This window comes from Rhinoderma darwinii, chromosome 9, assembly GCF_050947455.1.
Source record: "Rhinoderma darwinii isolate aRhiDar2 chromosome 9, aRhiDar2.hap1, whole genome shotgun sequence".
Lineage (NCBI taxonomy): Eukaryota > Metazoa > Chordata > Amphibia > Anura > Rhinodermatidae > Rhinoderma > Rhinoderma darwinii.
Genome location: NC_134695.1, coordinates 106,932,762 through 106,958,083, shown reverse-complemented (window position 1 = coordinate 106,958,083; position 25,322 = coordinate 106,932,762). Strand labels below are relative to the sequence as shown.

The following is a 25,322-nucleotide window of genomic DNA, read 5'->3' as shown; positions in this document are numbered from 1 at the left end:
AACTGTGCCAATGAATATAATAGAACCATACACTGTTCCTGTGAATATACTGTTACACACTGTGTCACTGAATATGAATAATGCTACACATTGTGCTCCCTGAAAATAAAATTATTGTCACACGCTGTGCACCCTACAAATAGTGCCATAGACTGTGCCCCATGAAAATAAAGCACAACACACAGTACCAGCTAAAATTATTGACACACTATGTTCCCCTTGAAAATAGTGCCCCATGAAAATAAACAACTAGTCACAGTACCCTCTAAATATAGTGCCATATGCTGAGTCCTCTGAAAATAAAGTGTCACACATACACAATGCCCTCTGAAGAGCGTGTCATACACACGCAGTGCCCCTGTAGATAGTGTCACACACACAGTACCCCCCTGTAGAGTGCCACACACAGTGCCCCCTGTAGAGAGTGCCACACACAGTGCCCTCTGTAGATCATAGTATCAAAGTTTGTAAGGCCAAAAAAAGACATATGACTATCCAGTTTAGAATATTATTCTGCAATGTTGATCCAGAGAAAGGCTAAACCCCCGTAAGGCAAAAGTACATTTTCCCAATTTTAGGGGAAAAGTCCTTCCCGACTCCAATATGGCAATTATAATAAATCTGTGGATCAACAACCCTTCTACAGTAATCTAGTAAACATCACTTGTAATATTACTACACTCAAGAAAGGCACCAGGCCTCTTCTGAACTCTTTGATTGAATTCACAAAAACAACTTCCAATGGCAGAGAGTTCCATAGTGTCACTGCTCTTACAGTAAATAATCCTTTTCTATGTTTGTGCAAAAACCTTCTTTCCACTAGATGAAAAGAATGTCCCCTTGTTATAGTTACAGTACTGGATATATATAGATCATGAGAGAGATATCTGTATTGACTTTGATGTATTTATACATAGTTATTAGGTCACCCTTTCAATCGTTTTTTTTTTCTAAACAAAATTACCCTAATTTTGCTAAACTTTCTGGGTACTGTAGTCCACCCATTCCATTTATTACTTTAGTTGCCTGCCTTTGAACCCGCTAAAGCTCTACTACAGATGTAGCCGTCTTTATCTTGACTTTTAACGCATTAAATACACAGTGTCAAGAAACTTTAACGTAACTTTTTCATTGGCTTTTCAATGGCTTATGTTGTGTGATATCACGCTGAAGCAAGTTATCAGAGTCAAGATAAACTTGTGTACATCTGTATGTCTTTCTTGTGCACTGTTGCCCAAAACTATACACATTGTTACATGTGCGGTCTTACTAGAGATTTATAAAGTGGTAGAACAGTAAAGTTTTGTTTTTTTTTTTTAAACGAGCATTTTTGGCCGAGTTATGACCATTTTTATATTTATGCAAATGAGGCTTTCTTAAGTACAACTGGGCGTGTTTAAAGTTATGTACAAGTGGGCGTGTATTGTGTATGTACATCTGGGCGTTTTTACTACTTTTACTAGCTGGGCGTTGTGAATAGAAGTGTATGATGCTGACGAATCAGCATCATCCACTTCTCTTCGTTAACACCCAGCTTCTGGCAGTGCACAGACACACAGCGTGTTCTCGAGAGATCACGCTGTGACGTCACTTCCTGCCCCAGGTCCTGCATCGTGTCAGACGAGCAAGGACACATCGGCACCAGGCGACAGAGGCTACAGTTGATTCTGCAGCAGCATCGGCGTTTGCAGGTAAGTCGATGTAGCCTCTGTCGCCTGGTGCCGATGTGTCCTCGCTCGTCCGACACGATGCAGGACCTGGGGCAGGAAGTGACGTGCAAAATCTGGTGACAGAGCCTCTTTAAGTTGACTGTAACTAAAATTCCTAATTCCTTTTTCATGTCAGTTTTACCTAGTATTTTCCCATTTAATATGTAATGGTGACGTGTATTTTCCCTTCCAAAGTGCATAACCTTACATTTATCAGCGTTAGGGTATGTGCACACGATGAGAGGCTTTTACGTGTGAAAAGACAGACTGTTTTCAGGAGTAAACAGCTGCCTCGTTTCAGACGTAAAAGCTCCTCCTCTCATTATGCGAGGCGTCTGTGACGCTCGTAAATCTTGAGCTGCTCTTCATTGACTTCAATGAAGAACGGCTCAAATTACGTTGCAAAGAAGTGCCCTGCATATAATGTATATAAGTGTCCTGCATATAATGTATATAAGTGTCCCGCATATAATGTATATAAGTGCCCTGCATATAATGTATAGAAGTGTCCCGCATATAATGTATATAAGTGTCCTGCATATAATGTATATAAGTGTCCTGCACTTCTTTGCCGAGGCAGTCAATTTACACGTCGTCGTTTGACAGCTGTCAAACGACGACGCGTAAATAACAGGTCGTCTGCACAGTACGTCGGCAAACCCATTCAAATGAATAGGCAGATGTTTGCCGACGTATTGTAGCCCTATTTTCAGGCGTAAATCGAGGCATAATACGCCTCGTTTACGCCTAAAAATAGGTCGTGTGAACCCAGCCTAAAACTTAATTTTCCAGGTTTCTGCCCAAGCATTTAACTTGTCCTCCTTTGTGCTATTTACTTTACACAAATAAGCATAATCTGCAAAAATTTAAATTTCACTAAGCAATCCCCTCTACAAGGTCATTCATAAATATATTAAAGAGAATATGACCCAATACTGCCCCCTGAGGAACGCCACTAGTGACATTGGCCTAATCTGAGTATGTACCGTTAATAACCACTTACTGCTTTCTAACACTGAGCCAGTTACTTACCCATTTACACACATTTTTCCCTAGTTCCAGCAATCTTATTTATGTACCAAACTTTTATGTGGCACAGTATCAAATCATTTGGAGAAATAAAGATATATGAAATCCAATGACTCACCCCAGTCCAGTCTAGCGCTTACCTCCTCATAGAAGCTGATCAGATTAGTGTGACAGGAAAAATCCTTCATAAACCCTTTCTGAAATGGAGTTATACCTTTATTCTCAGTGAGATACTTCAGGATAGCATCTCATAGAAAACCTTCAAACATTTTACTCACAATAGAGAGTTAAACATAGAGGCCTATAATTTTTGGGCCCACTTTTTGACCTCCTTTTTTTTAAATATTGGCATGACATCCCATGATATCCCTTGGAACAGACCCTTTCATTATTAAATCCTTGAATATCAGAAATAATGGCCTGTCTATCACTGTACTTAACTCCCTGAGAATTAATGGGTATATGCCATTTGGACCCAGTGGTTTGTTTATTTTAATCTTTTTAACATCTTAATGATACAGACAATTTTTGTTTTTTTATTTTCGTTTTTCCCCGCCTTCCAAAAGCCATACATTTTTTATTTTTTCATCAAAATAGGCCTATGAGGGCTTGTTTTTTTGCGGCACAAGTTTTCGTTTTCCATGGCACCATTTAATGTACCACCTAATGTACTGAGAAACGAACAAAAATTATTTGTGGTGTGAAATGGGCAAAAAATAGCAAATGCGCTATCGTGGGGTAAAAACTACATGTTAGCTTTATTCTACGGGTTGATACCATTATGGCGATACCAAATATATATGTGTCACGATATTTTGAAAGCCATAACTTTTTTATTTTTCTTTCTAGCTTATTTTTTTGCAGGGCGAGCTGTAGTTTTTATTGGTACTGTTTTGGGGTACATGTGACTTTTTGATCACTTTTTATTAAAAAATTTTCGGAAGCTATGGTGACCAAACAACCGCAATTTGGGTGTTTACATTTACATTTTTACGCCATTCACCGAGCAGGTTCAGCAACATTATATTGCAACAGTTCAGACTTTTATTGACGATACTAGTTATGTTAACTTCTTTTTAACATTACTTTAGGGGAAAAAAATGGGAACGTTTTTTTTAAACTTTTAATATTTTTTTTTTTTGGAACATTAAATTTTTTTTTTATTTAAATGTTTTTTAGAAGTTCCCCTAGGGAACTTGAGCCAGCTACTGTTCGTTCGCTTGCACTACATATTGCAATAATAATGTATTGCAGTATAGAGCGATTTTGACAGGCTCCTGTCAGAGCAGGGCTTAATAGGTGTACAAAGATAGCAGACCTAAGGGCCTTCATTAGGCCCCCAGGCTGCCATGACATCCATCGACATCCCAAGATCATGTCGCAGGGGGCTTAATGCACGTCAGAGGGGGCCGCCCCTCATTCTAACACTTTAGATGCCGCAGTCGCGATTGACCGCGGCACCTAAACAAGGTTGGTTAAATGAGCGGAATCAAAGTGATCTCTGATTCTCCATCCGTTGCAGTCAGGTGTTGGCTGTATTACAAAATTTACTAAGTATGGAGCGCGCTAAGCCCATGCCATGTCGTTAAGGGTTTAATGCGGCTCGGCACCACTTCCTGGGTTAGACAGGTAAAATTTAATGGGGAATTTACTTTATTCCTCTGAATTTCACCTAACATTTCATTCTGCTCTGTGAACACAATGGGGAATTTATGTTTTTTTTTAAATATAAATTTAGCTTTTTGCTCATCAGCCTCCACAATTTTTCCTTCATTACTTTTTAAATGCCAAGGCACTAAAAGTCCCGGTATACCCAAGTAATAAATACACAGTGGACCTCTGAAGCACTGCAAATCCCAGCATAACCTTATAATGAATGAATAAAAAATGCTATCCTAGGGCTGGTCACAGGGGCAGGCTGTGCAGGAGAACAGACTTTGGGATTCCTCAGCAGCTTGGCAGCACTGGGGATGGATTTCCGGCTGTATTGTTGCCATCTCGTCTCTCCTCTGCAGGCACAGTACACTCCACCCTTTTGCTGAGGCTGCCACATGCAGAGAGTCAAAGGGGAGGCGGATGAACTACAGGAGCCTCTTGAGGAGGAAGAAGAGAGGAGGCTGCAGGGCATGGGTGACTGACAGAGTGGCCAAGAATTGCCATATGGGCAGTCCGGCCCTCGGCACCAAAGCTTTCTGTTTCGGGTGATTCGTAGTGGGGTTGTGTAGAACCTGAAAGGGGCATAACATTTATCTTTGCTATAGGGCCCCCGTCTTTTATGTACACCACTTGTTAGATAGATTATAATCTATAGATGATAGATAGATAGATAGATAGATAGATAGATAGATAGATAGATAGATAGATAGATAGATAGATAGATAGATAGATAGATAGATAGATAGATAGATAGATAGATAGATAGAACAGGGACTGTTGCTACTAGGAAATTAATGTAACCAAAGATACCGATATTTTTCCAGTTAAGCTTCTTACACCGGTAGTTCCTAACCAGCGTTCATTCTGCAGACTCAGCAAAAACAATATTCTAGTCAAATCTTATAAAAACTTGTGTAAGAGGCAACTAGAGTATCCTGAAGCTACCAATCGTTTCTGTTTTTATTTCTTAAAGAGGCTCTGAGAAATAAAAGCTGGAATATGATTAGTTGTTTATGGATTTCACTCATATTTTAAAAATGTTTGGAGCCAAGATTCACTTTGCCAACAGTAATTTCCTTTTCCTGCACAATGGAAATTGGGTATCTAACTTCATAGGCCGTCATACAATAATAAATGGCCATGCATTTATTTCTGCTGGAATTCATTTGGCATGGTGACTATCTTTTAATGCTTTCTGAATGGACATTTATTGAGAATGATCGCTTTTTGCCTGGTTAATGTATTATAATGGTATAATGTATTCCTGAATTTTATCTGTGAGGTATAAATACATACATTTCCAGCTTGTCATATGACTTTACATCTAAGGATGAAAAAGAGATAACTGCTATAGGGATCATTTACACAGTAGTTAGAGGCAATAGAGAAATTCTGCATATTTGTCCATCTTCCATTACTGAGATTATGAATTATTTATGTTATTACAAAATGTATTTGAAAGTGAGAGGAGCAGCATCTAGTGAAACAGTTCTCAAACTATGAGGCACACCCTTAGGGCATGCCCAGACGTGGCGTATTTCTTCCGCAACTGTCCGCATCAATGCCGCACAGAATCTGCGTTGCAGATTCTGTTGCGGATCTGCCCAAAATGGGCAATAAATTGATGCGGACTAGCTGCTGCGTATTGAGGTGAAAGTACTTCCCTTCTCTCTATCAGTGCAGGATAGAGAGAAGGGACAGCACTTTCCCCAGTGAAAGTAAACGAATTTCATACTTACCGGCCGTTGTCTTGGTGACGCGTCCCTCTTTCGGCATCCAGCACGACCTCCCTGGATGACGCGGCAGTCCATGTGACCGCTGCAGCCTGTGATTGGCTGCAGCCGTCACTTAGACTGAAACGTCATCCTGGGAAACCGGACTGGAGGAAGAAGCAGGGAGTTCTCGGTAAGTATGAACTTCTATTTTTTTTACAGGTTGCTGTATATTGTGATCGGTAGTCACTGTCCAGGGTGCTGAAACAGTTACTGCCGATCGCTTAACTCTTTCAGCACCCTGGACAGTGACTATTTACTGACGTCGCCTAGCAACGCTCCCGTAATTACGGGTGCACACACGTAGTCACCCGTAATTATGGGTGCACACACGTAGTCACCCGTAATTATGGGTGCACACACGTAGTCACCCATAATTACGGGAGCCCCATTGACTTCCTCAGTCTGGCTGTAGACCTAGAAATACACATAGGTCCAGCCAGAATGAAGAAATGTCATGTTAAAAAACCAATACGCTCCGCAGCACACATTACATCTGCGGACTTCATTGCAGAATTTTGAATCTCCATTGAAGTCAATGGAGAAATTTCGCAATGAGTCCGCAACCAGTCCGCCACACGTCCGCAACAACCATTGTATGCTGCGGACACCAATTTACGCACCGCAGCCTATGCTCCGCAGCGGAATTGTCCGCAATGTGCAAAACGAACCCAATCACAAAGCTGTGGAAGGCAATGGAGAAACAGGTCCGCTGCGGATTTCCGCTGCGGAGTGTCCGCAGCGGAATTTCAGAGCAAATCCGCTACGTCTGGCCATGCCCTTACCTCTAGGCTCGGAGCCCTTCACCAGCAAGACGGCGGTGGTCTTCAATGTCAAAACAATATACCTCTGCTCAGAATAGTTGTCTAGGTGCACTGTGGAAAAGGTCATACTTACTGATTCAAGGGGAGGTTAAAAAGCCAGATGTCACAGTGTGACTGACACCTTATATAAGCCTTATCTGTGTGCAATTACAATACTAAGCAGCCCCTTACCCTCAAGGATGGTAAATGTGTGAGTGGCTGTTCATCAGCATTTTACACCTATGCGACCTGCCCAATATAACACCATGGTTGTCTGCATCCTGCTGGGAACTGGGGTTTTAACCTGCGCTTGTATCAGTGTAGTAAGTACGGGCTTTTTCATTAAAAATGTGTAGATTTTATCTCCTTTTCAGTGATATTCTGTGTGCATTGTGGACAGCCCATCAGTAGTGATATCATGGTATATGGTATAATAACACCGCAACATCATGACCACATACCGCCACCACATACTGTGTGAATAAAGCTACCATACTGCTACTGAATAAAACCCCCACGCCATGACCACATATTACCACCACATACTGATTGAATAATACCACCATACTCTTACTGAAAAATACCTCACACCATGACTACATTAAACCACCACATAAATAATACCACATACCTCCCAACCGTCCCGGATTCCGTGGGACAGTCCTGGATTCTGGGCGGTGTCCCGCTGTCCCTGGGTATGTCTCGCTGTCAACTGTATGGGTATGTTCACACCCAGTGTTTTCTGGCGTATTTCGGGGAGTTTATGCCTCGAAAAACGCCTGAAAAAACGGAAGCTGAATGTCTACAAACATCTGCCCATTGAAATCAATGGGAAAAACAGCATGTAGTTCATACGGGGCATCTTTTTACGCCGCTGTTTTAAAAAACGGAGCGTAAAAAGATGCTCCGCAAAAAGAAGTGCATGGCGTATTTTGGAGCTGATTTTCCATTGAACAATATGAAAAACGCCTCAAAAAAACGCCTCAAAAGAAGCCTGAAAAGAAGCTCTAAGGGTATGTTCACACGATGAGAGGCATTTACGTGTGAAAAGACAGACTGTTAACAGCTGCCTCGTTTCACACGTAAATGCTCCTCGCATTTTGCGAGCCGTCTGAGACGCTCGTAAATCTTGAGCTGTGCTTCATTGAGTTCAATGAAGAACAGCTCAAATTACGTGGCAAAGAAGTGCCCTGCACTTCTTTGCCGAGGCAGTACATTTACGCGTCGTCGTTTGACAGCTGTCAAACGACGACGCGTAAATTACAGGTCGTCTGCACAATACGTCGGCAAACCCATTCAAATGAATGGGCAGATGTTTGCCGACGTATTGTAGCCCTATTTTCAGGCGTAAAACTAGGCATAATACGCCTAGTTTACGCCTGAAAATAGGTCGTGTGAACCCAGCCTAAATTAAAAGAAGCTTCATTTTCAGCTTCAAAAACGCCTGAAAATCAGAGGCTGTTTTCTCTGAAAACAGCTCAGTTTTTTCAGAAGTTTTTTGTTAAGCATGTAAACATACCCTATCTGGGTCCTCAGGACACAGAGAGGGTATGTGCACACACACTAATTACGGACGTAAATCGGGCGTATTAACCCCCGAATTACGTCCGAAATTACGGCTTGAATGCGTTGACAAACATCTGCCCATTGAAAGCAATGGGCTGACGTTTGTCTGTTCACACGAGGCGTATATTTACGTGCCGCTGTCAAAAGACGGCGCGTAAATAGACGCCCGCGTTAAAGAAGTGTCCTGTTACTTCTTGGGGCGTAATTTGAGCCGTTATTCATTGACTCCAATGAAAGGCAGTGCCAATTACGTCCATAATGGATGCGGCGTTCAAGCGCCTGCACATGCCGTTACGGCTGAAATGACGGTGCTGTTTTCTCCTGAAAACAGCCCCGTAATTTCGGCCGTTATGGACGCTGTAGTGTGAACATACCCATACAGTTTAAATCAATACTGAAGCATGAAACTATCAGCACCCTGCTTCATAATTAGTTCAGAGTGGAGGAGCAGAGGGAGCTCCTCCGCTCGCCAAGGAATCCCCTGGCACAGCGCTACTTTAAGCGCTCTGTTTGTGGGAGCTCTTGATGTCCCTTCCATATATGGACAGTGACGTTAGTGGCTACTGATTGAGCGGAATCTCCTTTGCCGATGATCCGGCTGGGTGTTCTGGTCAGGCGCTCCTCCTAGGGCGGAATCCCCGGTCAGAGTAGGCAACGGGGATTCCGCTCAAGGAGTAGCCACTGACGTCACTGTCGTGGCAGATGGGCTCACACAATTTGATCAAAATGTGCACTGAGAACCTCCCTATTGTAAGTAGATTTAGCAGTAATGCATATTTATTTATATTTAGAGGTTTAGGTGACATTGGTGTTCGCAGGGGGCTGTCACCATTTTCTTGTGTGCCATATATGGACAGTGACATCAGGGCTTCCCTCTAGGAACGGAATCCCCAGCCTATGCTCTGGCTGGGGATTCCGCTCCTAGAGGAAGTCCCAATGGCGCTATCTACAGGGGGGTGGCACTATCTTCAAGGAGGTGTGGCTTTATCAACATGGACACTGTAGCACTTTATAGGGGCACTATCTACAGGGGCACTATCTACATTGGCACTGTGGCACTATCTACAAGGACATTGGCACTTTATATGTGGGCACTGGCACTAGGGGCAGCTTTGGGGGTATTATACTGTATAAGGGCAGCTAGGAGGGCATTATACTGTATTGGGGCAGCTATGGGGGCATTATGCTGTATGGGGGCATTAAGCTGTATGGGGCAGCTATGGGGCATTATACTGTATGGGACAGCTATGAGGGCATTATACTGTATGGGGGCATTATACTGTATGGGGCAGCTATGGGGGCATTTTGCTTCATGGGCGCAGCTATGGGGCATTATGCTATATGGGGGAATTTGTGTTAGCATTATACTGCATTGGGGCATTTGTGTTGGGATTATACTGTATGGGGGCATCTGTGTGAGTATTATACTGAATGGGAGAATCTGTGTGAGCATTATACTCTATGGGGGCATCTGTGTTGGCTTTATACCGTATGGGTGCATCTATGGGGCATTATACTGTATGGTGGCAGCTAGAGGGCATAATACTGTGTGGGACAGCGATTTGGCATTATTCTGTGTGGGAGGCTCTATGGGAGCATGATACTGTGTGGGCTGAACCGGGTGTGTATGGGTGGGGATTGGGTGGAATTAGAGGCTTGGCTTAAAAGAAACAAAAATTGCGGCGGCGTATCGGTTCTCCCTCTTAGTGAAACTTCAAAGTTGAGAGGTATGATACCACCATACTGTTACTTATTAATACCACTATACTAAGACCTATATTACTACCATACAGTGACCGTATTGTGTTAGATACCAGTCCAACAGAGGCACTCTGCAGACCATATAAGTGAATACAGTACAGCTAAATCCAGTGACTCACAGGTGACATCTTCTCTTATTGGTTGTGCACTTTCTCTTTTCTTTTTCATCCGGCCAAACCCGCCATGGCAACTTTTCCCAACCATGACTTGTCTGTAGAATTTACAGCCCAGACATCTTTGGCTCCTTGATTTCTCAGCACCCTTCCCACCTATTCCTAACACTCTACGTAAACTCGCCATCCATACTGCCCCAAACAGTCATAATGCCCATCTTGGTGCCACACACAGTAATAGCACCGTCTTCCGTCTTTTTGTGCTCTACAGAGTAATAGTGCCCCCAAACAACAATAGTGCTCCCTTTAGGCCCACACAGTAATAGTTATCTTCTTAGTACCACTCACAGTAATAGTGACACCCAAACAGTAATAGTTCCCCCTTTAGGCCTGTATAGTAATAGTTCTCCTCTTATTGCCCCACACAGTAATAGTGTCACCCAAACAGTAATAGTGCCCCCTTCAGGCTTCAAACAGTAATAGTTCCCCAACATAATAGTAATGTCCCCATTGAGCATTTACACAGTAGTAGTTCTCTTTTGTGCCCCCATATATTAGTAAGGCCCCCATATAGTAGTTATGTGCCCCGATATAGTAGATTGGTCCCCATATAGTAGTTAGCCCCTTTCTTTAATAGTGGCCATAGTAGTTAGGTGCCCCCATATAGAAGTTTGGTCCTCCCATATAGTAGTTATTTGCCCCTATATAGTAGATGGCTCCCCGTATAGTAATTAGCCCCCTCCATTATTAGTGCCCCGATATGCAGTAAAGATGCCCCACTCCATTAATAGTGCCAACTTCGCACCAAAGAAAGTTGTGACATGATTGTGCCGCCTGGACTGGGACGCTGACATCCAATGCGTCTTTCTGACCTCTGGTAGGCACAGGCCTGATACAATCTGTCGATTACCAGAGAAATGGCTGGGCAGGGAGCCAATAGCTCACTGTTCTGCCATAATAAGTGATGCTCGCATGGGGGCCGGGGCTCGACGGTTGTTATACCCTGCTAAAGTGGGTACAGTTGTATTTGGGCCATGATGTCCGAAAGGGTGAAAATTGTGAGGTGGTTGATGGTTGGGAGCATACTTCATGGTTCTCTTCTGGCCAAGAGCAGAATTAGGCTATGTTCACACGGGGTCTTTTGCCGAGTTTTTTAAACTTGTTTTTATTGAAAAGTGAGTTTGTTTTATCACATTATGAAGAATAACAAAACAAAATGCAAAGGACAACAGTGTCCCTATCAATACACCTAAGCACTCGCAGGTGCTGAACAAATCTCAACAGTATTGCCATCCTGTTTACTTCACTTACCCAAAAAAAGGCATAATAAAATTTTTTTAACAGATAGTACATCCATTCGCTTCACATTTTCACAACTGTATAAAATTCACACAATATGTTTATATGTGAGAGGTCCGGGAGATCCACTACATTATCCGTCTCATCCCTACCTGCCTATCTTCTCCTCCCCCCCCTCCTTGCATCCACAGCCGTCTCTATTTCCCTCGGAGTGTATGTTGTCTCAGTGCTGTTGCACCATATGTCCCATATTTTGTGGAAGTTGTCCGGCCGATCTCTATGTTTAAAAATGATACGTTCATATGATATAGTGGAATTAACCATCTGCTTCCATACTGTAACCTTAGGAGGTCGACGATCCATCCATCTCATAGAAATGCCTTTGCGGGCCAAGAAAAGGGTCTCTTGTAGAAATATTTTGGTATGACGGGACCATATGTCTTCCTCCAGTATTCCAAATAGACACAACTCTGGAGTCCCTACAACAGGAAATGGTAACATTAAGTTGAGGAAACCGATGATCTCTGACCAGTAAGAGCGGAGGTGTGGGCACCTCCATACCATGTGCCAGAAGTCAGCTGGGGCATGTGAACATTTCGGACAAGCCGGTTCTGATATGTATTTCATTTGAAATAGGCGCTGAGGCGTCAGATACGCCTGATGAATATAGTACAGCTGGATGAGCTTATTATTAGCAGCGGGTGACACATGTAAGTGTGATTGTAGTAGGTCTTCAATGGAATCCTCCGTCAAAGAAGGGATTAGTTGAGACCACCTGGAAATAATCGGCAGTGGGTTCGCATTAGCCTTCTGTTCAATCAAGTGAGCGTAAATAGTAGAGATCAGACCCCTGGGGCCCTGTGATCGGACCACCCCGATGAGTGGGTAGGAGGAGATGGGTTGACGCTGTCTCGGAAACTGCTCAGCAAGGAGGTGACGCATCTGCAGATATCTGAAGAAATGCTGTCGAGGAAGCCGAAATTTTTCTTGCATTTGTTCGAAGGACAAAAGGATATTATTTTCATACACATCTCCAAGCACTGTGACACCCACATCAATCCAGTATGCGGCATCTGGGAACTTTACCAAGGATTCCAACACCGTGTTATGCCACAGAGGAGTTTCTGCGGGGATGTCTGAAGAACTCGATATAGTCATAGCCACTTTCCAGACTTCCCTTGCCACTCGACAGACAGGCAGTAAAGAGGATCTTGGCACGTCCTGATGAAACAACAACGGCCACAATGACTTATGTGCAGAATAGTCCAGTAACATACCCTCAAGGCCCGGGGGCCGTTTGGTTTGCGTCCAGGTGCTTAGGTATTTGAGTTGGCCGGCCAGATAGTATAAATAAATGTCCGGGAGAGCAATACCAGCCATCTCCTTTGGTCTTTGTAGCTTCTGTAAGGCCAGTTTTGACCTAGACCTTCCCCATATAAAGGAAATGATGAGGGACTCCAGTTTCCGGAAGAAGGACTTTGGTATGGGAGTGAATATATGTTGTAAAATATAAAGACTCTTAGGAAGTATCACCATTTTAATCAGATTAATTCGTCCCATGACCGACAATGGGAGGGCCGCCCATATCTTAAACTTTTCTCTGGCAATGGATAATAGAGGATACACATTGAGTTGTAGGGAGATTGCCGCCTTTCTGGTAATGAGTATACCCAGGTATTTAAATTGGTCAACTACAGCAAGTCCTTCTCTCGTGGAGCCCGCCGACTGTGTTTCCCCAGGCTGTAAAAACAAGATGGTCGATTTGGACCAGTTAATGCGCAGTCCAGAGTAATCTCCAAAGGTGTTTATAAGATGCATCATTCTCGGGAGGGAAGACTGTATCTGCGAAACAAATAACATAATATCATCTGCGTACAGTGCAATACGGTCCTCACCCGTCTTGTGTGGGACCCCTTTTACTTCCGGATCTGATCTGATGAGTATTGCCAATGGTTCCATTGCCAGTGCAAATAGTAGGGGTGACAGGGGGCAGCCCTGCCTAGTTCCCCTACCTAGGTCAAAGGAGGTAGATGTGAGGCCATTCAGCGCTATATTAGCCCTGGGATGCTTGTAAATTATCTGTATCCATGACACAAATGCAGGGCCGAATCCAAAACTAGACAGAACACTAGCTAAGTAGGTCCATTCCACAGAGTCGAAAGCCTTAGCCGCATCCAAGGAGGCCAGGGCCCAGTTGTTTTTGTTACGCTCGCCTATCTGCGCCACCGTCTGGACTCTCCTCAGATTATCAGACGTACTCCTCCCAGGGATGAACCCCGATTGATCCGGGTGAATAATGTCAGAGATGACGGAATTTAGTCTAAGAGCCAGTACTTTAGTCAGCAGTTTGTAATCTGTGTTGAGTAAAGAGATGGGCCTGTAAGATCCGCAATCCATTGGAGTTTTATCCGGCTTCAGAAGTACAATTATAGTCGCATCATACATTGAGGCCGGCAGAGTTCCTTTTCCAAAGGAGGCATTCAATATTTCCAGTAGTTGTGGTAGGAGTTGCTCCTGATATTTAGTGTATACCTCCAGGGGAAGTCCATCAGGGCCCGATGCCTTGCCCTTTGCCATGGTGGTCAATGCTTCCGATAGTTCAGGTAGCGTGATAGGGGCTTCCATAAACTCCCTCTGTGACTCCGTTAGTTGTGGAATCTCCATGTCCAGTAGGTAATCCCTGATGTTCTGTGGAGACACCTGTATTTTAGATTCGTAGAGTTCTTTGTAGAATTCAGTGAAGCGAGACATAATCCGCTCATTGTCGTGTACCACTACCCCTGCCGCGGAGTGAATACGCAATATTGCTGGCGAGGACGAATTACTATGAATCATGTGTGCCAGCAAGCTGCTGGATTGATTACCCAGTTCAAAGTATTTCTGGTTGGAGAAGAATATGCGACGCTTCGTTTTTTCCTGCAGGAGATGAACATATTCCCTGCCTCTCTGTAGCCACGTCTGTTGGTTCAATGGGGTGGGATCTTCTATGAATGCGGCCTCTAAAGTTGTACATTCAGCTGCCAGCAGTTGTTCCACCTCAGAGGCCTGCCTTTTGTGGTAGGAGATCGAGGACTGCAAACACCCACGCAGGTATGCCTTCAATGCGTCCCATAAGGCTGAGTGGTTGTCAAAGGGAAGGTTTTCTGCAAAGAACACGGTCAATTGATCCGGGATGCGGTCCTGATCCCCAAATACTTTAAGCCAGAATGGGTGAACTTTCCTAGGCCCTCTATATAGGTGATGGGGTCGTAAATTGAGCTTTACTATTATAGGAGAGTGATCTGACATTGCTCTAGTTAAGTGAGAGATACTTTCCAACATGCCGTAAGCTCTGGCGTTACTACACACATAATCAATCCTGGATAGTGAGTTTCTCCCAGGTGTGAAGCATGTGTATTCGCGACCATTGGGATGGCGCTGTCTCCACATATCTATCCAACCCATCTCCCCCAAAAAGCCCGCCAGTGGAGTAGACCCGGGCAGATGCCCAGGGACCGGACCTGGATAAAACTTGTCTGTGGAAGGATCTAGAAGAAGGTTGAAGTCTCCCATACATATCACCCCAGCTGCTGGAAATTGGGATGCAAATTTGGCCGCCTCATATAACACAGTCATGGAGGCCGGAGGAGGAAGATAAAGCCCAATCAGTACGAACTGCTGACCTTCAATCCATGCATGCACAAAAATTGACCTGCCCTCCTTGTCTGTCTGCAGTGCACCCGGTTCCCATCTGAGCGATCTATGTATCAAAATGGAAACCCCTCTAGAATATGTACTGTGCGTAGAATGGGCCGACCACTGAATCCATGTTCTATTTAAGCAGCTGACAGTAGATTGTATAAGATGTGTTTCTTGAAGGCATATTATCTGTGGACCTTGCTGCCGGATAAATGAAAAAGTCAGGTTCCTCTTATGGGAGTCTCCCAGACCCCTCACATTCACAGAAAGAATAGATAATGTCATAATACTTCAATTGCTAAGAATATACCAATAAGAGAACAATGCTAAATGCTTTCAGTTGAGATATGCAGTAAAACAGTCAGGTTATCAGCAATAACAAATATAGAACAACCAATGCTATGCACTGATTGCTACGCTTTTTTATTATCACAAAAGTGATAATTGAGGCAAAACGGGGGATCACCTATATATCAGATGACTAATACAGGTGAGCAGGAACAAAGAAAAAAAAGGAAGGAAGCACAATTGAGGTAAAAGGAACCGGCGTTGTGATTCCCAATTTCGCGGGTAATTGTCCGCTAACTACAAACATTACATATTGTTTTTCTTAGAAAAGATAAGCCAGTTTCCACCCGCCCATTATGCAAATTATCAACTTAACTTGAGGGGTCATGTATACAGAGAGTAATACCCTTTATAGTCATCTGCTTTACGGCGCCCATTACATCAATATAATAATAAACAACGGTATTACTACATGTTTCGCAATTCTTCTCTCAGAACTTTGCATATAAGAAATTACGAGAATAATATAAGGCAGAACTTGCATGAGAACATCGTTCCAGGATAAGATAGATTAATACTCATCTGGACATCCAAAACGAGATCCCGTGTAGGAAGGCAGGTGTAACAAGTGTTCACAGTGAACAGTTCCATATGTTGTTGCAGTCTCCAGTTCTATCTTCGAGGAGAGCGTCCCAGTGAAGACAGCCATTCATCCGCCTCCAACGGTGTGTTGAAGAAAACCGTCTTGTCTTGGTGTATAACCCGCAATCGCGCTGGAAACGCCATTGAATAAATAATTTGATGATCTCGCAACCGTTTCTTGACTGGTACAAATGAAGCCCTCGTTTTCTGTAATGCCGCAGAAAAATCCGGAAAGAGCAGGATAGTGGTATTCTGGAATCGGATTTCTCCATGCGTACGGGCAGCTTGCAGGATAGCATCCCGGTCCCGACTGCTGAGGAAGCGTGCTAGCAGAGGTCTCGGTGGGGCGCCCGGCGGCGGTGGTCTGCCAGGTACACGATGCGCCCTTTCAATGGTATAAGATGACGATAATACAGCATTTGGTAGAATTTCTTTAAACCAGGCTTCAATAAAGGAACTGGGGTCTCTGCCTTCACAGCGCTCAGGGAGCCCAAGGATCCGTATATTATTGCGTCTCAGGCGATTTTCCAGGTCGTCTGCTCGCTGTAGCCATTGAGTCGCCACTCTATCCAGCTGTGCCAGCTTTCCTGTCTGTGGCGCCACTTTATCTTCTAGCCCAGAAATGCGGTCCTCCGTCTCCCTCACCCGGTCCCTTAAGTTCTGCAGGTCCTGTCTGAGGAGTCCCACATCCGACTTTACTTCAGCAATCTTTCCTGTCAGGGAAGAGGTGGAGAGCTGTATAGCGTCCAGGAGCTTGGCTGATACCTGCGCCAGCGTTAGTTCCGGCTCAGGAGCAGGCTGAGCCTCTGGCTGTGTGTTCTCTGGTGGAGGAGGCGGCAAGGAGGAAGAGGCGTCGGCGCCATCTTGAGGAGCAGCGCGGGCAAACTCCTTCAACTTCTCTGCAGCCATGGAATGCCGTGTACGGTTCATGTTACCCTCTTTATGTCGGCGAGGTTGTCTTCTGGCTCTGTGAGGAATTGTAGCGGTATGTCAGCAGGATAAATGTAGGGAAATCGGGGCCGAAAGCGGAGCTCCTAAATCATGCGACCGGTCCCGTCGGCAGTTGGCCACGCCCCCCCCTTTTGCCGAGTTTTTTGACGCGGAAACCGCGTCGCAAAACTCGGCAGAAATGGCCCGAGAACGCCTCCCATTGATTTCAATGGGAGGCGTCGGCGTCTTTTTCCCGCGAGCAGTAAAACTGCCTCGCGGGAAAAAGAAGCGACCTGCCCTATCTTCGGGCGCTTCCGCCTCCGACCTCCCATTGACTTCAATGGGAGGCAGGAGAAAGCGTATATCTCGCTGTTTTATGCCCGCGGCGCTCAATGGCCGCGGGCGAAAAACGGCGCGATAATTGCTGTTCACACGGAGTATTTTGGGGGAGGAATATCTGCCTCAAAATTCCGTTTGGAACTTTGAGGCAGATATTCCTCCCCCAAAATACTCCGTGTGAACATAGCCTTACATGCAAGTGCTTTGCATGTAGGAAACCCGGTGGTAGAGTGACAGGGAACCTGGGACACAGCTTTATATAAAAGGAATACCCTTATCTGTGTTGCCATATGGGATGTTAATAGACTGAAACTAGAGGATTCAGTACTGTCAGAATGTTATTACTATTTTACTACTATCTGATTTTAACTTTTTTATTTCTGGGTGATACTTTTCACAGACAGCTGGCAACTATGAATGCTGGTAAAAGTAAAACCTACGTTCACCCTCTCTCTCCATCAACAGGCACACATAATTTGGCAATAATAGTAACGAGACAACACAAGTTATAACGGCCACAACTTTATTTTCAGATGTTAAAAACATTCTTTCTCTTATTTATGTAAAACGCCATCAGCGTGGAAATGCCCTTAAACAGAGAACCAGCAGCATGTACCACCCAATGACCCCCAACTACCATAACATTATTTTTCTGCAAGCTGTGAATTAAAACATTTGCAAAATGCACAGTTGTCTGAAACTGGAAAAATAAAATTCCAAAATAAATAAAAGGGAAGGAAAGGCCGGACAACTCTCACTGGGGACCACCCCCAGGAAATCACATGAATTTAACCAGCCAGGGATATATAACCCACCTGACAAGCAATGCCCAATCAGGTGTGTCCCTTCATCCCCAGCAAAATTAACGCTAACTTCCCCCTATAGTCAGGAGGTGCCACACTTAGGGCACATTCAGACGTGGCAGAATTTTTCCGCTGCAAATGTTGGTGCAGATTTGGGGCAATTACGCAACAAATCTGCACCAACATTTGGATATTTGACAGGTAATTCAGACATTGCAGAAAACACAGCGGACTTGCCACAGATTTAGGTTTTTTCATTGCAAAGGTTGAAATACGCAGTGAAATTCCACTTCTCCGCAAAGGCAGTGCATTCTGCGAACTCAAAATTCGGCACAGCAGCCTATGGTCCGCAGCGGAGTTTTCCGCAACGTCTGCACGAAGATAACTAAAAAGGTGTGGAAACCAATGAACAAACTGTCTGCAAAGGATTTCCACTGCGGACTGTCCGCAGCCGAATTCCACAGCAATTCCGCCACGTCTGAATGTGCCCTTAAAACAGTGCGTTTCCTGATAACCTCCCTATTTGAAACTTTATTTTTATTACCTCCTAAAACTCTGATTATTGGAATTATTTACGAGAAGGTGTCCGGGCCGTAGAAAGGCTCTGTAAAAAATGTCCTATTTTTTGCTTTTTACGGTCCGTGCTCCCATACTTTATATGGGAGCACGGGCATGATGGCTGTCCACGGCCGTCCGTGCCCGTAATTACGGACTGTGATTATGGGCACGGTTGTGTGCATGGGGCCTTAATCTGCACACCCCTGCTATAAACGTTTAACACCTCCCTAGATTTGTAATCTGTAGCATGAAGTCCCATTCTTTCATTACGCATTGTGTGCTCTATCGGATGGCATATTACAGAGCTATGCTAACCTAGAGGCATTGATTCTCTAGGAAAATATCTCTGACATACTGTATATCACTGTATATGGACATAGTCACTATACAGAGCATTATATGGCATAGTAAGGAGACACAGGGGACTCCCTGTGCTGCTGTACAGCCGCCTTCACACGACTTTGCAGCGTGCATGAGTTCTTATTGTGGAATATTACCAAAATGCAGTTGTGTGACGTAATTTGATATTTTACTATAGACTTTAATTTCAAATCTCTTAAAAATGCATGAAAAAAAATGCTATTTAAAGCACCAAGTAAACGCTGTTTGTGTGAATCCAGCTTAAAAGGAAACTCACAGATGAGGGATATTAGTGGTCACTGTGAAAGGAGAAAGAATAAGAAATAATAAGTGAGAACAGAGGGAGAGGCAATGGAATAAAGGAATGCCGAACACCAAGACGCCAATGAAGGAAATAATGGACATAATGGACAGTAAATACCATAATAACAATAAACTGTCCATTTCTTGAACTCACAACTAATGGTGGTGGTCTCGGGCAGTAGCTTATTCCCCCACCGGCAGTTGAGAGTTTTGTTATTTCTGCAGCAAGCACATGGACTTCTGCAAGTATTATTCAGATGAATGGTATTCATTTTCAGTCGCAAGCATTTCTGCAGCAAAACCTGGCGCGTGTGACTGCACCCTTAGACAATTCTCACCAATGCAGCTAAGCTTGAGTCACTGATCATAACTCTTTTCTAAAGGAGCAGGGTAAATACTAGCCAAGAAGCCAACACTGCAGAAAATATTATCCAAATTATTAAAAAATTTTGGCGCTGATTTTGAGGCGGAGATCACGTCAGAATCAGCGCCAAAAAACTTCCAAAATTGTCCCCCGTTGATTTTAATTAGAGGCAAAGGCGTTACTTTCTCCCGGGCAGCATTTGGCCGCTCGCGGGGAAAAAAAGCGGCATGTCCTTTCTTGCTGTGTTTTCCACCTCTGACCTCCCATTGAAATCAATAGGAGGCAGAAAAAACCTGCAGCGCTCGTTTCTGAGCATTTTTAAAGAGGCTCTGTTACCAGATTATAAGTGCCCTGTCTCCTACATAATCTGATCGGCGCTGTAATGTAGATAACAGCAGTGGTTTTTATTTTGAAAAACGATCATTTTTGAGCAAGTTATGAGCTGATTTAGATTTATGCTAATGAGTTTCTCATTAGACAACTGGGCGTGTTTTTACTTTTTACCAACTGTGTGTTGTACAGAGGAGTGTATGAGGCCGACCAATCAGTGACCAATCAGTGTCCTGCACTTCTCATTGTTCCAGCCCAGCATGATCCACAGCACAGTGTGATTGTGCAGTGAAACAAGTAAACACACCCAGTTGCTAAAAACACAATACACGTCCAGTTGGAAATAAGAGAAAACACGCCCAGTTGTCCATTAGAAAGGCTCATTTGCATAAATATAAAATTGCTCATAACTTAGCCAAAAATGATCGTTTTTAAAAAAAAAAAAAAAAAACGTTACTGTTATCTACATTGTAGCGCCGATCACATGCAATAGGAGATAGGGATTTGATATTCTGGTGACAGAGCCTCTTTAAATGCGTCCGATGCTCAGTTTTAATGGTCCATATGTTAGGGTCTCTCTAGTATCCAACAGAGCCAGCAAGTAGTGTCCACCTCTGGCTAACCCTGGTTTTGTGCTCTCTCGCTGCTTCCGCTTCTACCACTAGCGGGGTGAGTGAGAGGCAACTCAGCGGTGTCCACTGTCAGGTGATTCAACATTACTGACAGAGCATTACACATAGCGTCACACGCTATGAGTGGCTTATTGCTATGTGAGCGGCTCACGCAATTGAGACCGACTCCGGAGCTCAATCGTACTACCGCCTGTCACTTCCTCCACTGTTACCAGTGGTGCAGGTGAGAGGGGCTAACCCAGGGCTCACTGCCTCGTACTAGGTACAGAGTGAGTCGATGCCACGACACACCTTGCCCTAGTCTTATAAAGACCTATCTGCTGGTCACTTTGCTGGTTTAGTTCTCCTGAATAGGGAACTACCAGCCTTTGGCCAGCAGTCATCATCTATGTTCCAGAGAATTTTGATATTAATGTAAACAGCCATCAACATTATCCAGGAAATCATATAACAAGTGACATTTATTTTGGCTTATCCAGTTGCCATTTCCTACAGTATTCATACAATAGGGACACTAAATATGATAATTGCAGGAGTGGTGACTGGCATTGGTAAAACAGTGACCACTGCCGCTGGCACTGTTGGATAGAAATATCTTTATAGGCTAATTTTGGTCTTCTGCACTCAGATTCATGCAGATCCACATTGGACACTTTTATAATAACATTTATTTGTGTGTCAATATAGTTTCTCTCAGGTTGTAGAACCACACACTATTCCCCTCTTCCCTTCACAAGTTATTCAGTAGGAACATTCATTGTTCACTTCCAGTGGATAAAGTTCTGTCCATGGTCATGTGATGAACACGCAGATGCTGTGATTGTTAGAAGACACAGCTCTGATACACATACTGTCTGGTTATGTTCACACAGCTTATTTTCGGACGTTTTTCGGGCCGTAAACTGCCGAAAAACTGCCTAAAAATCAGAAGCAGAATGCCTACAAACATCTGCCCATTGATTGCAATGGGAAAACGGCGTTCTGTTACGTTTTGAAAAACGGCCACGTAAAAAAAAAAACGCCCGCGAAAAGGAAGTGCTTCTTGGAGCCGTTTTTCATTGACTCTATAGAAAAACAGCTCCAAAAACGGCCGTAAAAAATGCAGCGAAAAACACGAGTTGCTAAAAAATGTCACAGCCGTATTTTCAGCCGTTTTTTGTTAAGCCGTGTGAACATACCCTTACTGTAACGAGCCATGCACCTGTGTGTCCATCACATGACCATGGACAGAATTTTATCCACTGGAAGTAAATAATGAAGGTTTCTACTGAATAACAACAGGCAGAAATCTTGAAAACCATGATGAATTTTTGCAAAAATTATATTCGAAAATTGTGTAACTTTTAATTATACAAAAAAAAATTTCATTTGCTGAAACCAGAAAACAACCCCCTAATGTTCTTACTCTATAAGAAGGCTCCGCAACTGAGGTCAGGATAAGACAGGCACAGGGCATCCGGTGGAAACATGGCATCTTCTTAGGCAGCAACATATTAACCACCTACTGCCATGTGACTTTGAGTTTGTTGGGGAGAGGGTTTTGCTTTGTCTTTCTGACTGGAGAACCTCTTTAATATGTCCGAAGCAACATTGATTGGAATTTTATTTTGCTTTTCTTTGCAGATGCTCCTGTTTCTGAGCTACACGATTTGTTCTGTAAGAAGCTGCAACAATGCTCAGTTATCTTCCATTTTATGGACTGTGTGGCCGACCTGAAAGGCAAGGAGATTAAGAGGGCCGCCTTAAATGAGCTGGTCGAGTGTATTGCCACAAACAGAGGAGTGCTCATAGAACCCGTTTATCCTGAGATCATTAAAATGGTGAGTAATTCACAACGGGTTGACATTGGGAAGAAGATTTATTATCATTGCATTTAATAAAATATAAAAATCCCATGCTACATCGCCCCCCATCTCTGTCTCTGTTCAGAAATGACATGTAAAGATTGACATGAGAGATCCAAACTATAAGCTAAGTTTTAATAGTTAAAATTATTGTTATTTACATAATTTTAAAAATACGGGGCCCCTTTATATTTAAAGTGGTCTACATACAGCATCTCAAGAAATGTACTTGGCAGGAGGGACACAGCTCAGTTGTGCGTGAAGTTTATAGATGGCATCACAATTAACCATGTGCAGACCTCAAGTAGACTCAATGGCCCACACTTATCAAACTGTTTACACCAGTTTTAGGGTGAAATGTGACTTTTAAAAAGTTGCATCGTGATGTGCGCCAAATTTGTGCAAAAATATGGAACCCTTCTCCTTACTCAGCAGATTTGCGAAGTGATGAGAAAAGTGGACGTGGTCTTTAAGGAGACATATTTTAGGTCACATTTATTAACTAAAGTAAGGGGAAATGGCGCAAATCTACAAGGTTTTTTGGCTGTCTTCCAGAGAGAAGGCAGATTCTTTATTTCACAACTCTCTATATAGTGCCAACTGAAGTATTAATCCGGGTATTAATGTGGTCACCAGGATTTAGTATTAAAGTCAGATCTGATGAGTCAAACATTACCCAGAACAACCTTATCATTTAACTCCAGCTACAGATGAAAACTGTAATGCAAAAAAAAACCAAAAAAATAAAAATATATATATATTTATAATGCCATCAAAAAGTTTATTGTGATAGAAAACTCCTTTATATAGACCTAGTACTAACTTAAAAAAATGTACGTCCACATGTTAAAAATACACATTGGAAATTAATGTTAGGACTAGATTTTAGGGACACATAAATGGTTTTACATTAACAGGCAGGATCGGTTTCTGCCACCTGAGGTGATAAGGGTACTACACTCAATACCCGGTGACTAAATAATGCCACCATGCAGTAACAAAATAGTTGCATATTACTGAAATTAATAACACCATACAGTGACCAAATAAAGAATCAAAGGATGAATAATACTGCCATACAGTGACTGAAAAATAATACCATACAGTGACTAAATAATACCACTGTACTGTGACTGGATAATAATACCACCATACAGTGATTGTATAATAATACCACCATACAGTGACTGAGTAATACCACTGTACTGTGACTGAATAATACCACCATACAGTGACTGAATAAAACCACTGTACTGTGACTGAATAATACCACCATTCAGTGACTGAATAATACCACTGTACTGTGACTGTATAATAATACCACCATACAGTGGCTGTATAATAATACCACCATATAGTGACTGAATAATACCACCATACAGTGACTGAATAATAATACCACCATACAGTGACTGAATAAAACCACTGTACTGTGACTGAATAATACCACCATTCAGTGACTGAATAATACCACTGTACTGTGACTGTATAATAATACCACCATACAGTGGCTGTATAATAATACCACCATATAGTGACTGAATAATACCACCATACAGTGACAGAATAATAATACCACTATACAGTGACTGAATAATAATACCTCTATACTGTGACTGAATAATAATACCACCATACAGTGACTGAATAATACCACCATACAGTGACTAAATAATACCACTGTACTGTAACTGTATAATAATACCACCATACAGTGACTGAATAATACCACTGTACTGTGACTGAATAATAATACCACCATACAGTGGCTGAATAATAATACCACCATACAGTGACTGAATAATACCACCATAGAGTGACTAAATAATACCACTGTACTGTGACTGGGTAATAATACCACCATACAGTGACTGTATAATAATACCACCATACAGTGACTGAATAATACCACTGTACTGTGACTGAATAATAATACCACCATACAGTGACTGAATAATAATACCACCATACAGTGACTGAATAATATCACCATAGAGTGACTAAATAATACCACTGTACTGTGACTGAATAATAATACCACCATACAGTGATTGAATAATATCACTGTACTGTGACTGAATAATACCACCATTCAGTGACTGAATAATACCACTGTACTGTGACTGTATAATAATACCACCATACAGTGACTGAATAATACCACCATACAGTGACAGAATAATAATACCACCATACAGTGACTGAATAATACCACCATACAGTGACTGAGTAATACCACCATACAGTGACTGAATAATAATACCACCATACAGTGACTGAATAATAATACCACCATACAGTGATTGAATAATACCACTGTACTGTGACTGAATAATACCACTGTACTGTGACTGAATAATAATACCACCATACAGTGACTGAATAATACCACCATACAGTGACTGAGTAATACCACTGTACTGTGACTGAATAATACCACTGTACTGTGACTGAATAATAATACCACCATACAGTGACTGAATAATACCACCATACAGTGACTGAGTAATACCACTGTACTGTGACTGAATAATACCACTGCA

General features: G+C 42.9%; 1 protein-coding gene across 2 annotated transcripts in view; it reads left to right on the top strand.

Annotated features, from left to right (window-relative positions):
* The window catches only part of PPP2R5B (protein phosphatase 2 regulatory subunit B'beta), a 93,108-nt gene that overhangs the window by 9,992 nt on the left and 57,794 nt on the right, over positions 1 to 25,322 (top strand). For both annotated transcript variants that reach the window (XM_075838744.1, XM_075838745.1), the window contains one exon: positions 22,559 to 22,755. In XM_075838744.1, the coding sequence (XP_075694859.1) occupies positions 22,559 to 22,755 (197 nt within the window). The remainder of the gene's footprint in view (positions 1 to 22,558; positions 22,756 to 25,322) is intronic.